Below are 14,462 nucleotides of genomic sequence, written 5' to 3' on the forward strand. Positions count from 1 at the left end.
GATTGGCCTGCAGCCTGAGGGGAGGGAGGGGTGGGGATGGGGGGGGGGAAAAACACCCCTCCTCGCTGCTCCATTGGCTCCACGCGAGATGTGACGCCACGCGACGCGACTCCCCAGCCTGCCTTGCGCGCAGAGACGCGACTCCCAGCCTGCCTTGCGCGCGGGGCCCGTGCGCTGATTGGCCCGTCCGGGCGGCGCGCGCCGCCTCCTCCTCCCATCCTTCCTTCCTTCCCCTCCCCCAACCCGCGCTTTTTCCCCCTCCCCCCTCAGCGCCGCCGGTGACGGACCCTTTTTCGCTCCCGTTTCTCGGCCGGCTTCTTCGCGGCCTCCCTCCCCGCCGCCGCCATGCAGGAGCTGATCGCCAGCGTGGACCACATCAAGTTCGACTTGGAGATCGCGGTGGAGCAGCAGCTGGGCGCCCAGCCGCTGCCCTTCCCGGGCATGGACAGTACGTGATGAGGGGGGCTCGTCCTGAGGCCTTCCCCTCCCCCCCCCACAGCCCTGACCATTTAAAAAATCCCATTAACCTGTATTTAATATTCAGTTATTCAGCGATATGGAGACCTCCCTTGTGCTTCTTTCTTCGCAGAGTCCGGGGCTGCGGTCTGTGATTTCTTTTTGAAGGCAGCATGTGGGAAAGGTAAGCTGCGGCTGCAGGTATATTGTAGTAGTACAGTAGTCTAGCCTTTATTGTCATTGTACGTCCCGTATACAACGAAATTGGTTTTAGCCTCACTGCTGCAGTCCATGACTACAAATATAAACAACATAAATAGTATAAAGAATAATCTATATGCAAGTAATTGTGGGGTTTGGAGGAGAAAGAAAAACGGTATATTGTAGTAGTACAGTAGTCTAGCCTTTATTGTCATTCTACAACATAAATACGAAATTGGTTTTAGCCTCACTGGTACAATACAAACAACATAAATAGTATAAAGAATAATCCATATGCAAGTAATTGGGGGGGGGGTTGGAGGAGAAAGAAAAACGGTATATTGTAGTAGTACAGTAGTCTAGCCTTTATTGTCATTGTACATCATGAATACAACGAAATTGGTTTATACTCACTGGTGCAATCCATGACTACAAATACAAACAACATAAATAGTATAAAGAATAATCCCTATGCAAGTAATTGTGGGGGGGGGGGTTGGAGGAGAAAGAAAAACGGTATATTGTACTAGTACAGTAGTCTAGCCTTTATTGTCATTCTACAACATAAATACAACGAAATTGGTTTATACTCACTGGTGCAATCCATGACTACAAATACAAACAACATAAATAATATAAAGAATAATCCCTATGCAAGTAATTGTGGGGGTTGGAGGAGAAAGAAAAACGGTATATTGTAGTAGTACAGTAGTCTAGTCTTTATTGTCATTCTACAACATAAATACAACGAAATTGGTTTATACTCACTGGTGCAATCCATGACTACAAATACAAACAACATAAATAATATAAAGAATAATCCCTATGCAAGTAATTGTGGGGGAGTGGAGGAAAAAGAAAAAAACGTATATTGTACTAGTACAGTAGTCTAGCCTTTATTGTCATTCTACAACATAAATACAACGAAATTGGTTTATACTCACTGGTGCAATCCATGACTACAAATACAAACAACATAAATAGTATAAAGAATAATCCATATGCAAGTAATTGTGGGGGTTGGAGGAGAAAGAAAAACGGTATATTGTAGTAGTACAGTAGTCTAGCCTTTATTGTCATTTGCAACATAAATACAACGAAATTGGTTTTAGCCTCACTGGTGCAATCCATGACTACAAATACAAACAACATAAGTAGTGAAAGGATGCCTGAAGGATTAGATGATACACGGAGTGTAACCTAATTCAGCTTTTGTTAAATTGCTGTTGAGAGAAGCTCCATTGTCACCTAACGTGCCAACTTCATAGATAAAAAACTTTTAGGCCAATTGCCAAGCTTAGCCTTAGTAAAGTAACAAGTGGATTCTGTAAAACAACCACGCTTGCAACTGGAAATGTGTGTTCAGCATTCCCTAACGAAGCTCTGTCTTATATGCCAGAAAATGTATTCCTTTCCTCTTCTAAAGTCGATTGTTTTCAGTGCGCTGAGAAAAATCACGAGGTTTGCGTTAACATGAAATAATGTTTCTAGCACTATGACGATCTGTGCAAAGACTATAAGAAGTTTGACAAAAAGTTTTTTTCATGAGTGGATGGGGAGGCTCGCGCCTGTTTTTTCTCTCTCTCTGCCTGCTCTGTTAAGATGGGAGACAAAAATGCTTTTTGCTTCCTGCAGAAAATAAAAACTAATTATCAGTAGCCTCGTGTTCAGAGCTTCATTGGAATTATCAGATTCTGAGCTGAATTCAAAAACCTTAACAATGCAAGTAATTGGGAAAAAAACTAGTTGCACATTTCTGCGTGTGCGTGGAGTGATTGTGGTTGTGTTTAAGAGTCTGACAGCCCAAGGATAGCAACTATTTTTAAATCTTATTTGTTTGGCTGGCTATGCTTTGATGTCTTCTGCCCGATGGTAGAAGTGCGAAAAGACACTGACGAGGGTGTGAATCATCTCTGAGTATCTTCCTTACTCTGCTAAAGCAGCGAGGCCTGGCGAAGTCAGCCAGTGGTGTTAGAGGGCAACCAATGGTTACTTGATCATTCTCTGGAGGTGCCTTCCTATCCGCAGCAGTTAAATCAGCGTACCATGTATGTATATATGTATGTATGTATGTATGTATGTATACACACACATTGGAAGACTGAAAGAGAATGGAGGATTGTCTATAGAGTTTCTCAGTCATCCAAGATCATGGTTGTCCCCAAAGTTGCTTCCCCCCCCCCCAAGAAAATAATTACGGAAATTAATAATATTTTATAAGGAGGGAGGAGAAATTGCCCATGATTCTAGGCATCATTTTTAAAATCTTGGTTTACACATTGAGCTGTCAGAATAAAAATTGTATGTCAAAATGTCATAGCATAAGTTAGTCTTAAAACATGGTAAGTTATGGTCATTGTATTGCCCTAAGAAGCCTTATTGTAGAGAGGCTGTATTTACCAAATGAATGCCTTATAATTTTTTTAAATACATATTATTAACTATTGCTTGTAGCTGTTGTGTTTTAAGTCTGCAAATTAAGGCAATAGAGCGTAGAGGCATTTTGTATTGATTCCTTGCCAGATTTTATATCTCCTTTTGTTCCCCCCCCGGCAGGAGGGATGTGTCCATTTCGGCACATCAGTGGTGAAAAGACAGTGGTTTGTAAACACTGGTTACGAGGCCTGTGCAAAAAAGGGGACCAGTGTGAATTCTTGCACGAATATGACATGACCAAGATGCCAGAATGTTACTTCTATTCAAAATACGGTAAGGGCCAATGTAATAATGAATAGCTGCTATTTAATCTTGACTTTTGCTCGCTGTGTGTGTGTGTGCGTGTGTGTTCTGTAGTGTACCACAGTGGAATCCATTTCATCCATTGTTCTAGGAAACTTTACAACAACGAGTTTTACAATCTCAAGTTTCAGTGACTTGAGATGGTGATGGAAGAAATGAGAGTTTGACCAGTTGCGCATTGGTTTGTAAGTTGGTCTATTGGCTATGCTACCCTTTGGTGACATTTTGATTAGGCATTTTGAATGTTAATAGAGCAAATGGTTGGTGTGCAGTCAGTCGTGCACTGGGAGCGTGCTTGCTTTCACTTTTTGATATGGTTCTTAATGTTTAAATTATCAGTTTCTTTACACTCCTGCTATGGAATGTGTACATCTGCAAGTTTAGCTCATTAAATGTTGTATTTCAAAAGGCTGAGGATGAAAGGCATAGATCGGTAATGGCTAACCTTTTTGTCCTCACGTGCCGAAATCGTGCATGCGTGTTCACACTCACAGTGCAATGCACCCCACCACCTGCGCATGCACACGTGATCCCACCCCATGCACACGTGTGCAAATCCCCCATCCCTGTGCTTGGGAGGGGCATTTTTGCTGTCCCCAGGCTCCAGAGGCTTTCCTCAAGCCTGTGGGAGGACAAAAACGGCCTCTCCCAGGCTCCGGAGACCCTCCCTGAAGCCTGACATGACTCCCGTGCATGCGCACACATCTCCCACATGCGCGGCAGACCTAAAAATCAGCTGCCCGGAAGGAGGCGCGCGCACATGCGTGGTGGAGCTGAGCTGGGCAACGGATTGCGTGCCCGCAGAGGGCTCTGTGCCACCTGTGGCATGTGTGCCAGAGGTTCACCATCATGGGTGTAGATCAGTGGTTCTCTACCTTCCTAATGCCACGACCCTTTAATGCAGTTCCTCATGTTGTGGTGACCCCCAACCATAAAATTATTTTCGTTGCTACTATGTAACTGTAATTTTGCTACTGTTATGAACCGTAATGTAAATATCTGATATGCAGGATGTATTTTTATTGCTATAAATTGAACATCATTAAAGCATAATGATTAATCACAAAAACAATATGTAATCATATACTGTGAAATGTTTTCTAATTACAAATAAATGAAATTTTGTCTTGAAGCATGGTGTAGCACAGGGGCTGGCAATCTTAAACACTCAAACAGCCATTTGGATCTGTTTCCCACAGAAAAGAAAACACCGGGAGCCACAAAACCTGGGTGGGTGTGACCAACTCAACATCACTCCCACCAGTCACATGACACACACACCCATGCCTACCCAGGTTTCATGGCTCAGTGTTTTCTATGGGAATAGGGACTCTCTCTCTTCTCTCCCCCTCCCTCTCATTTCTATTTTTCTCTATTTTTCCTCTCCCTTTCTCTTTTTCCTTCCTTTCTTTCCTTCCCTTTCCCTCTTTCTTTTTCTTTCTTTCTCACTGAACATGATAGCAAATTCAAATAAAGTTGTTCGATCCTTTTCCAAAAATTTTTAGCCTCCTCACAGGTCCACCACAACTGGTAGTATGTTCCATGTATTGATTCACATCTCCAGCATTTTGGGGGAGGTATTTGTTGAGATTTTAGCTAACCTTGTTGGTGCCAGGTGCCATCTGTAAAACATTTTGTACTGATTTTCCTTGTATGCAACTGATAGTGTCATTTTTAAGTTTGTTCCCCCAAAATTTTCTCATTTATCCCATTCAATATTATAGCCAAAGTTCTGTGCCCATTTTATCATTTGTTCTTTCGCATTTCCTCTTCCATTTTATGCTTCAGGAGAAATTTATATATTCTGCTGGGAAGCCCGTCAGTCTTCTGGCACCTCTCCTTCCACCGCACAGGGAATCCGAGCCGCTCCTTCCCTTCGGGCCGGCTTCTCGCCAGCCTCTCCGCGGGAGGCTCCTCGGTGACCCCTGTGAAAAGGTTATTTGATTCCCAAAGGGGTCGTGACCCACAGGTTGAGAACCGCTAGTGTAGACGGCGGTCATAAAGAAGCACCTGGCTTTCTTAACACTTCGCAACTGTTCTTGAAAGTGCGTTGACGGCTCGGTGGGCTGAAGCTGTTGACTGTCTGTTGCAGGGGAATGCAGCAACAAGGAATGTCCATTCCTGCACATCGACCCAGAATCTAAAATCAAAGACTGCCCTTGGTACGACCGAGGTTTCTGCAAACACGGTAGGTATCCAACTTGTTGATAGCCGTGCTTGCCTTGGAGACAGAGCTTGCAAAAGCCTCTGAGTTGACATTTGGCTCTTTGAAAAACCTGTCTTCCCTTTTGAAGAAAAACATGAAAACATTGTATGTATGTATGTATGTATGTATTTATTTATTTATTTATTTATTTATTTGTCTTGTATGCCGCCCATTCCCGGAGGACTCCGGGCGGCTCACAAAAGACAAGGGAAAAGGGGGTAGTTAGAGAGAATGGTCTGAATTTGAGCCCCTCTTGCTGTTTTGAAAACTTAAGTTTGGCTTGGATGAGATTAGTATTGGGGGGGGGGTGAGAAAGGGGTTTGCGTGTCTTGCACAATCCTTTTACGTGCCTTGCGTTTTGTGTTGTAGGTCCTCTCTGCAGACACAGACACACACGGCGCGTTATTTGTGTGAATTACCTGGTAGGCTTCTGTCCCGAAGGCCCTGCGTGCAAATTCATGCAGTGAGTATTTCCCAGATCTGTCCTAGAATTCTCCACCTGTTATTAAGCCACATAGGTGTGTGCCCTTTCCAAACCCTTCCTGAAATCTTCAAGCTGAAGTCTCATGGTGTCCCTCATTCACCCTCTTTAACGCTTAGCTGATTATTAGAGTTTCTGTACCTATAAAGCAGTGTATTTTCTTCTTGTGCCATATCCGTCATTGGATGTTGGCGATCCTATTTTTATCAACAGCCGCACAAAAAAGTACTGTTGAGTTTTGTCCAAACCCTTAGATTTTGAAGGCATGATGATGTTCTTCTTCTGCCTGGACCTCCTTTGCCTTCAATCTTTCCTTGGAGGATTAAGTGAAGGATGCTGTATTTTTCCAGGTGTCGCATCCCCTATCCAAAATATTCTAACTTTTGCTTTTTTATTGTTTTGATGATTACAATTAGTAATACAACACCATCACATACATTGCATTACTAGAGCTTTTTCTCATAGAATGAAGAAAAGCAAAAGTCACATTTTAAAAGGGGGTTTATTTCTGAAGCTAAGCTTAAAAGTATTCCTGGGAGAGTTAGAATCCCAAAAGCGGATTTCTTTTTTTATCAGTTTGGTCTCCCTCTCTTTCCATACGCATATGTCCTTTTTCTTTTGAAAAACAGTCCTCGGTTTGAACTTCCTATGGGAACGACAGAGCAGCCGCCGCTACCGCCCCCGACGCAGCCACAACAAAAAGTAAGCCCCCCCCTGCTTTTTCAGCTGCTTCGGTAGGCCGTTCACGCTTGAAGATTCAACTTAAAGAGAACTGTTTGAATAGTTCAACTGCGTGCGTTTGTTGATGCTAGAGATGCTTTTCCTGTTACAGATGATTTGCAGAGGGGAAGAGAAATGGACCACTGACACTCAAGGGAGTAGTAGTAGTTAATTTTATCGTGTACTTTTAATTAAGGGCACTGCAAGCAGAGGCCAAAGCCACAGATAATATTACAATCAAAATCCCCCAGGATTCTAACACCGTATAGGAAAATATTATTATTCTCCTCTAAGGGAATACAGCATTGGAAATGTTTAAAATAACCACATTTCATCGCTTCTTTCTTGAGCTTGCAGGATTTGGGTATGGCCAGTCTAGAGAAAAGAAGGACCAGGGGTGACATAGTAGTGGTATTCCAGTATTTGAGGGACTGCCAAAAAAAAGGGGGATGGTGGTGGTTAACTTATTTTCCAAAGCACCAGAAGGGAGGACAAGAAACAATGAATGGATTAGTTAATCAAGGAGAGAAGCAACCTGGAATTAAGGAGAAATTTCCTGACAGGACAATTAATAAGTGCAAGAGCTTGCCCCCCAGAAGTTGTGGGGGCTTCATCACTGGAGGTTTTTAAGAGATTGTACGGTCACCTGTCTGAAATAGCATAGGGTCTCCTGCTTGAGCAGGGGGTTGGACTAGAAGACCTCCAAGGTCCCTTCTAGCTCGATTCTGATTGATACCTTTTGAGGTAGAGATTGAAAGTCCCACCATCATCAGTTAAAGGGTGCTTTTGGGGGGGGGGGGAGTCTGATCACATGGTAGGTCCCAGGACCGCAAATTTAGGGGGAGGTTGAAAGATCTCACAATGTTTCCCTTGCGCTGTCTGAATACCGTGTTTTATTTTCTTTCGACCCCCGAAATAAGCATTTGGCCTTATTTTCGGGGAGGTCTTATTATTTTTGAGGTGCAGGAGGTGGTGAGCGTGGTCACCGCACGGCTGTTGCTGTGTTGCAATATTTTCGGGAAGGGTTTATTTTAGCGCATGTGCTCAAAAGCCCAATTGGGCTTATTATCCGGGGAAGTCTTATTATTGGGAAAAGAGGGTAGAGAAAACTGCTAAGGTGTGTAATACGTATTGTACAGGCTGCTTTGCCTTTTCAGCAAAACAACAACACGCCATTGCAAAGGTCCTCCTCTCTCATCCAGCTGACGAGTCAGAAGTCTTCCCCAAACCAACAAAGGACCCCACAGGTCATTGGGGTCATGCAGTCCCAAAACAACAGCATAGGGAACAGAGGACCACGCCCCCTGGAACAAGTCACCTGTTATAAGGTAAGGTAAACTGCCTAAGAAGGGACGTGGTGGCTCAGTTGCTCAGACACTGAGCTTGTTGATCAGAAAGGTCAGCAGTTCAAATCCTTAGCATCGCGTAAACGGAGTGAGCTCCCGTGACTTGTCCCAGCTTCTGCCAACCTAGCAGTTCAAGAGCACATAAAAAAATGCAAGTAGAAAAATAGGAACCACCTTTGGTGGAAAGGGAACAGCGTTCCGTGCTTCCTTCGGCATTTAGTCATGCCGGCCACGTGACCACGGAGGCATCTTCGGACAGCACTGGCTCTTCGGCTTTGAAACTGAGATGAGCACGGCCCCCTAGAGTCGGGAATGACTAGCACATATGTGCGAGGGGAACCTTTACCTTTAAGCTGCCTAAGGCTGAGTTTTATGAGGGGAGGGGCTGTGCAGGGGGAGTGGGAGGCCGATTTGTGCAGTTCCACTTGCCAGCCCTGAATTCTGGAGCCGGCACGATGATTACGTGTGTTTTCACTCTTTGAACATGGGATATTCCCCTCCGGTTCCGGAACATAAAATTTGAGAAATGACACATTTGCCTGCTTTGTGAAAAGTGAGAAAAGTATGATCCCCCATACATGAATGCTTTAAAAAAATCTGTAGGATTGTAATGGAATGTAGACAATGGGGAATGAAGGCTAATAATAGAATGGGCTGGAAAGTGTTGGCTTGAAAACATCAACGCATTTTGGTGGAACAGTGTTGTATGCCATAGCTTTCTCTCAAGTAGTTACGGCAGTGCCAAGTTTAGCCACATGGATGTGAAGTTTCCATGCCCATGTACATGTGTGCTGTCTGTCCAAATGCAAACAACAGGATATAAAACAGCAACAATTCATTGATTTTTCACTATTAGATTATTATTTTGAAAAAGGCAGGTGTTGATGTTTCTAAGTCTGTTCTTTCAGAATGGACTATTTAGGGGGGGGGAAAGAGCAATTGTGAATATTCAGATTAAAGGATTCGTTAAAATCTCTGAGTTATATGTGTACTTCGAGCAACAATGTTTTTGTCGTCTTCTTCTTAGTGTGGTGAAAAAGGACATTACGCCAACAGATGTACCAAAGGACATTTGGCTTTCCTTAGTGGGCAATGAACCAACGGACTTTACAGCATTTTTATACATTTACGAGCCGAATTATCTCTTAGTATCCTCTTGAATGACTGAACCACCCTTTTTTTTATACCTGCACCAAAGGATTGGCCAGTGAAAGGATTACTTGATCTACAACTGCTCTTTTTTGTTTTGGTATTTCCTTTTAATTTTTAAGGCTACAACGTAGTGCCTCTCTTGTTCACAGCCTGAAGAAGCAAAGGTAATACACAAGCCTTCTAAAAGGAAAAAAAAAAAAACTGGGATAGGGATTTTTGGTTCAAAAGGGTGGAGCTTTCTCCTTCGAAAATGTTTAGTTCTGTTCTTTCAACCGTCCTTGGCAGAAGATGATAAATATGTGTGTGTGAGCGACTGCCCACCTCTCCTTTGTTCCGCATCTTTGTGTTCCTTGTCTGGGCCGAAGGCTAATTCAAGATGGAATTCATCTTGTTCGTCAGAAGAGTGGGTCCAGTTGCATTTGTCTACATGTATAGTTTGTATATTTGGGATGCGATGGCTCAGTGGCTAAGATGCTGAGCTTGTCGATCAGAAAGGTTGGCAGTTCGGCGGTTTGAATCCCTAGCGCCGCATAACTGAGTGAGCTCCTGTGACTTGTCCCAGCTTCTGCCAACCTTGCAGTTTGAAAGCACGTTAAAAATGTGAGTAGAAAAATAGGAACCACCTTTGGTGGGAAGGGAACAGTGTTCGGTGCGCCTTTGGCATTGAGTCATACCGGCCACATGACTTCGGACAGCGCTGGCTCTTCGGCTTTAAAACAGAGATAAGCACCGCCCCCTAGAGTTGGGAATGACTAGCTCATGCAAGGGAAACCTTTACCTTTTACCTATAGTTTGTACTTTAAGATTGTTGGTGGCTGAACAAATACAGACAAAAAACTCCAAATTATGAAAAGCAGTGTTAGGTTTATGGGAAAACCAAATCTTTCCTTCATTCTGAAAGCGATCCAAACTATGTGCCACTGTAATGCAATTTTCATTTAATACTAAAAATGATCAAAAGTTCCCTAGGAACATAATAATCTGATATCCAAAATCCTTAAATCAATTGAAAGCTTAAAAAAGAAAACAAGAAAAACAAAACTCTCTGTAAAAACCCATTCTTTAAAAGACCTCCACTGCAGAATATTTTGTCATTAAGTTGGCCTGGAAGACTAATTCCAGTCACGAAACTGAATTATTCTGAAAATCCAAATTGATGTATATTTTCTAGGCATTCCAGACACAAAGCTTAGCATTTTTTAATCGAGTAAAAGAAAAAAACTGCCATTTTTTAAAAAAAAGATTGTTATTAACATTTCAGATCTTGGTGAAGCTAGTATTAGTATCTTCAATACTTTTTATAATTTTAAAGAAAGGTCTATTATATCCGCACTCATCTGTCTTCTAGCGTTTGAAATTAGTTCTACCAGACACAGATTGAATTATTTTATTATTGGTCTCGGCATACATCGGATACTTTGTAAGAGAAATACAGAAGTCAGTTGCCTGTGGTTGAAATGATCACAGCAAGAGAAACTTGTATTCTTGTCGGTGGAATCTTAGTGGTATTTTCTCCAGCGTTCTTCCTCTAAATAATCAGAACCAGTTTTGGTTAGGTTGCAGTTTTCTTTAAAAATTCTCAAACAGAAGTTAGCTTTTCTTTTAAACTTTTGTACATATAGCCAATTAAGTTTACAAATAAGGTAATTGAATGCTGAATATTCCTGCTATTCCACTGAGTGATTTGCAGGGGGGGGGGGGGAGAGAAGGGGAGGGGATGGAAGTACAATCTTAAGAGTCCAATTCTTGTTGCTTGCAGTTACCAGGTTTCTGGGAATACAGATTTTACCCAGTACTTGGCAGAAGGTATTTTGTAGCTACAGGTAGTCCTCGACTTACAACAGTTCAATTACTGACCATTCAAAGCTGTTTTTCACACTTACGACCTTTGCAGCCTTCCTGTGGTCACACGATCAAAATTCAGATGCCTGGCAGCAACTGACTCATATTTATGGCTGTTGCAAGGTCACGTGATTCCCTTTTGCAACCTTCTGGCAAGTCAAGGAAAGGGAAGCCAGATTCACTGAACAATTGCGTTGCTAATTTAATAACTGCGGTGATCCACTTAACTGTGGCGAGAAAGGTTGTAAATTGGGGCAAAACTCACGCAACAAATGTCTCAATTAGGGGCAGAAATTTTGGGCTGGGTTGTGGTCATAAACTGAGGACTACCTGTACAATCTCAGAGAAAACCTTGCCGCCTGTTCTATCAGATTATAAGGCCTGTCTGAAGTTAGGCGAAGTAGCGTGTAGAAGTCCTAGAAACTGAATTTGGCCAATGCATTTAACTGCAGTGGATAGAACTAAATAAATTATCCCGGATCAATAGCAATAGCAGTTAGACTTATATACCGCTTCATAGGGCTTTCAGCCCCCTCTAAGCGGTTTACAAAGTCAGCATATCGCCCCCACAGTCTGGGTCCTCATTTCACCCACCTCGGAAGGATGGAAGGCTGAGTCAACCTTGAGCCGGTGAGATTAGAACTGCTGAACTGCAGATAACAGTCAGCTGAAGTGGCCTGCAGTACTGCACCCTAACCACTGCACCACCTCGGCTCTATAATGCCTACCGACCTCACAAACTCATGCAATGCTCAACAAGAACTGTGCCTTAGGCTGCCACACCACCTGGCATCTCTTCAACAATAAAGCCATAATTTGGTGTGGCTTCATTCTCCCCGTGTAGGGCTGCATGTTTGGCTATTTCATCGCAAGCAGTTTCTCGTGTTTTGCTTGTGTCATGTGAATCTGTCCACCCCTCTCCACTTGCAGGGACCAGAGCTTAAAAACAAAACTGGTTTCGAACCCATATTTGTCTGTTTTTTTGTAAGTTGGTTCTGCTGTATCCAGATGTGGCAGCGAGCCCTTGAACACGGCCCAAAACATCAACTCATTACAGAATCTTGGCACATTGTGTGAACATGTAATAAAAAAAAAACGAAACATTTTACTTACTGAGGTGATCATACACTAAGTAGTAGCTGAAAACCACGTAAGCTGATAACAACATGGCAGGACCGGTGATGCCACATCTCTTCGGTTCCCAGTATTTTGAGTAGAACCTGTTGTGGCCTAATCAAAGTGGAAACCCATCTTAAAAGTCAGAGTAATGGCTTGACTAGCCGCATATATTCTTAGCCACAGATATTCTAGCCATAGCATTATCGATGCAGATGTAGAGAGAGAGAGAGAGAGATGGAAATTCCAATAGGCATCTTGTAAATTCCTAAGGAATACACTCTCTCTCTCTCTCTCCCCCCCCCTCTCTCTCTCACACACACACACAATGTAAGATTTTTTTCCAAAATACTAACCTCTCTTGCATGATTCCAGAAAAGCTCTGGGGGTGTAATTGAGCGATGCCAACCAAGTGGGAAGCTGACCCAGTTTCACATCCAGAAGCCTCAAATCTTTAATAGGTACTAAAAAAAAAAAAAAAGGACCACAAAACATGAAGGGAAGGAATCCAACATTTAAGGAATGATCACCAAAAATGATCCATGTAATTTACGATTGTTATCCCCGTTTAAGTCACTCATCAGCAGAACAAAACATTCCCTTTTCTTTGTAACTAATCTCTCTGTTACATTATACTGAGATGGAAATTAAAGTCAGTAAAGCCAGCCAGTTACAGCTTGCAAACGACACGGGAGGCTAAACATTTAAAAATATACCCTACAATGAGCATCTCTGCATTTGCACGGTGGCAGAGGGAGAAGACCTGGCACACATCCTAAGTGATTGTTGCTTGTATAAAGGGGTGAGGGACAGGTGCCTTGGTCCATATACCAAACGAAGGACCCACTGGGATCCCCCTGTCAAAACAACTTACCTTATGTGCGGCCAGAATCTGAAAATAACATTGAACACAGCACAATCCTTAAACAAAATGGTTCAGTTGAGATATGCCTAGGTGGGACTGATTGGGGTAGATTGCAGGGGATGACACCAAAATATAATAATATCATACTTTTATCTATATCTTAAATGATTGTATTCTATTCCAATATCATTTTAGACTGTATTTTTATTCCAATTCCATTTTAAATGGTATTTTATTCCAATTTCATTTTAAATGGTATTTTATCCAGTTGCATTTTTAAATTGCCTGCGTCAAATTGTAGTAATAATTTGTTTCTGGAACTTTGCCCTTCGATATAGCCCGAAAGCTAATCAATAAAGACTCATATAGATTTATGTCCCTTTTAGAGACAGGGGGAAAAAAACAAATTAGATCCTGTCAAAGAGATCCTACGCTTCTGCAGCTTAACCTCCTTCTCTGCACCCCAAGCCAATGGAGTGGGAGAAATTTAAGAAATCAAAGTAACATTTAAATATATTTTTCATTTTAAAAATCCTATTTTTCCCCTTCCAACGATTGCAAGCCATATATTTCCCCCCTCCCCCGCATTTTAGGGCGTGAGCAACATAGAAATTGGGGTGGGGGGGGGATGGAAACAAAAGCTACCCCTGCTGCCCCCCCCCACCCGCCCTGGACTCCAAAGCCCATCAGTCCCAGCCGGCGGGGCTCATGGTTGCTACCATCTCAAGCGCCTCCGGGTTGCCACCGCCGGCTTATCTGTGGGGGAAAAAGGCGACTTTCAGGGGTCCAGAAAGCCTGGCGGGGGGTCACCTTGGCTTCTCCCGCCCCGGAGAAAGACTCACCGGGTTTCTCCGCCATCTTGCGGCTGCTCAAGAGATCCGCCCGCAAAGGATGCCGGGAAAGAGATCGCACGCGCACGCGCGTGGACCTCCTGGGCGGAGCTAAGTGAGGGGCGGGGCGAGGAGGGTTGCAAAGTTTCTTTCTTTCTTTCTTCCATTCGCTTTTTAATAGCGTTAATTTAATAGATTTAAACCACTTCATACTTTAATTTAAGAGCCTTATGATAGCGTTTGCATTCTCTTCTTCTGCCTAGATTTCCCCTTCCCTACTTTTACATTTTAACATTAAATTAAATTTAAAAATAAATTAGAATTAAATTTAAAATTATTAAAATTAATTATTAGAATTATTAGAATTGCCGATGTGTGTGGGATATTCTCAGAGTTTTCTCCGCATGGGTCCATATTCATATTTTTATCCTTCTTTGGCGGGAGGGGGTGTCTGGGTTGGATTGTTTGATATTAAATTGTGTGATCTTGCATGCAAAAATCAATCAGC

General features: G+C 42.8%; 2 protein-coding genes across 2 annotated transcripts; one reads left to right on the forward strand and one right to left on the reverse strand.

The window, feature by feature from the left end:
• Window positions 1-164: 164 nt before the first annotated feature.
• CPSF4 (cleavage and polyadenylation specific factor 4) lies at window positions 165-9,627 on the forward strand. The gene is made up of 8 exons (XM_032231262.1): window positions 165-448; window positions 590-640; window positions 3,214-3,366; window positions 5,489-5,584; window positions 5,972-6,065; window positions 6,713-6,785; window positions 7,961-8,131; window positions 9,177-9,627. The coding sequence occupies exons 1-8, from the start codon at window positions 346-348 to the stop codon at window positions 9,243-9,245; spliced, it is 810 nt and encodes a 269-aa protein (XP_032087153.1). The 5' UTR covers window positions 165-345; the 3' UTR covers window positions 9,246-9,627.
• A 1,045-nt stretch (window positions 9,628-10,672) lies between these two features.
• On the reverse strand, window positions 10,673-14,068 carry ATP5MF (ATP synthase membrane subunit f). Its single transcript, XM_032230146.1, has 4 exons — window positions 13,967-14,068; window positions 12,616-12,723; window positions 12,257-12,373; window positions 10,673-10,829 (listed from the first exon to the last, which is right to left on the reverse strand). Exons 1-4 carry the CDS (start codon window positions 13,980-13,982, stop codon window positions 10,801-10,803), a joined length of 270 nt encoding a protein of 89 aa, XP_032086037.1. The 5' UTR covers window positions 13,983-14,068; the 3' UTR covers window positions 10,673-10,800.
• Between the last annotated feature and the right edge of the window lie 394 nt (window positions 14,069-14,462).

The sequence above is a fragment of the Thamnophis elegans genome, chromosome 14 (assembly GCF_009769535.1).
Source record: "Thamnophis elegans isolate rThaEle1 chromosome 14, rThaEle1.pri, whole genome shotgun sequence".
Lineage (NCBI taxonomy): Eukaryota > Metazoa > Chordata > Lepidosauria > Squamata > Colubridae > Thamnophis > Thamnophis elegans.

What these genes read in the sequence shown, in the direction of transcription:
- ATP5MF (XM_032230146.1), bottom strand. An exon ending in TCTGGAATCATGCAAGAGAG is followed by an intron (nt 12,374 to 12,615) that starts GTTAGTATTTTG and finishes CACTTTGATTAG; the next exon opens with GCCACAACAGGTTCTACTCA. An exon ending in CTTAGTGTATGATCACCTCA is followed by an intron (nt 10,830 to 12,256) that starts GTAAGTAAAATG and finishes CTGATTATTTAG; the next exon opens with AGGAAGAACGCTGGAGAAAA.
- CPSF4 (XM_032231262.1), top strand. Translation starts at nt 346, where the DNA reads ATGCAGGAGCTGATCGCCAGCGTGGACCACATCAAGTTCGACTTGGAG. An exon ending in TTACTTCTATTCAAAATACG is followed by an intron (nt 3,367 to 5,488) that starts GTAAGGGCCAAT and finishes TGTCTGTTGCAG; the next exon opens with GGGAATGCAGCAACAAGGAA. An exon ending in CGACGCAGCCACAACAAAAA is followed by an intron (nt 6,786 to 7,960) that starts GTAAGCCCCCCC and finishes TTGCCTTTTCAG; the next exon opens with CAAAACAACAACACGCCATT.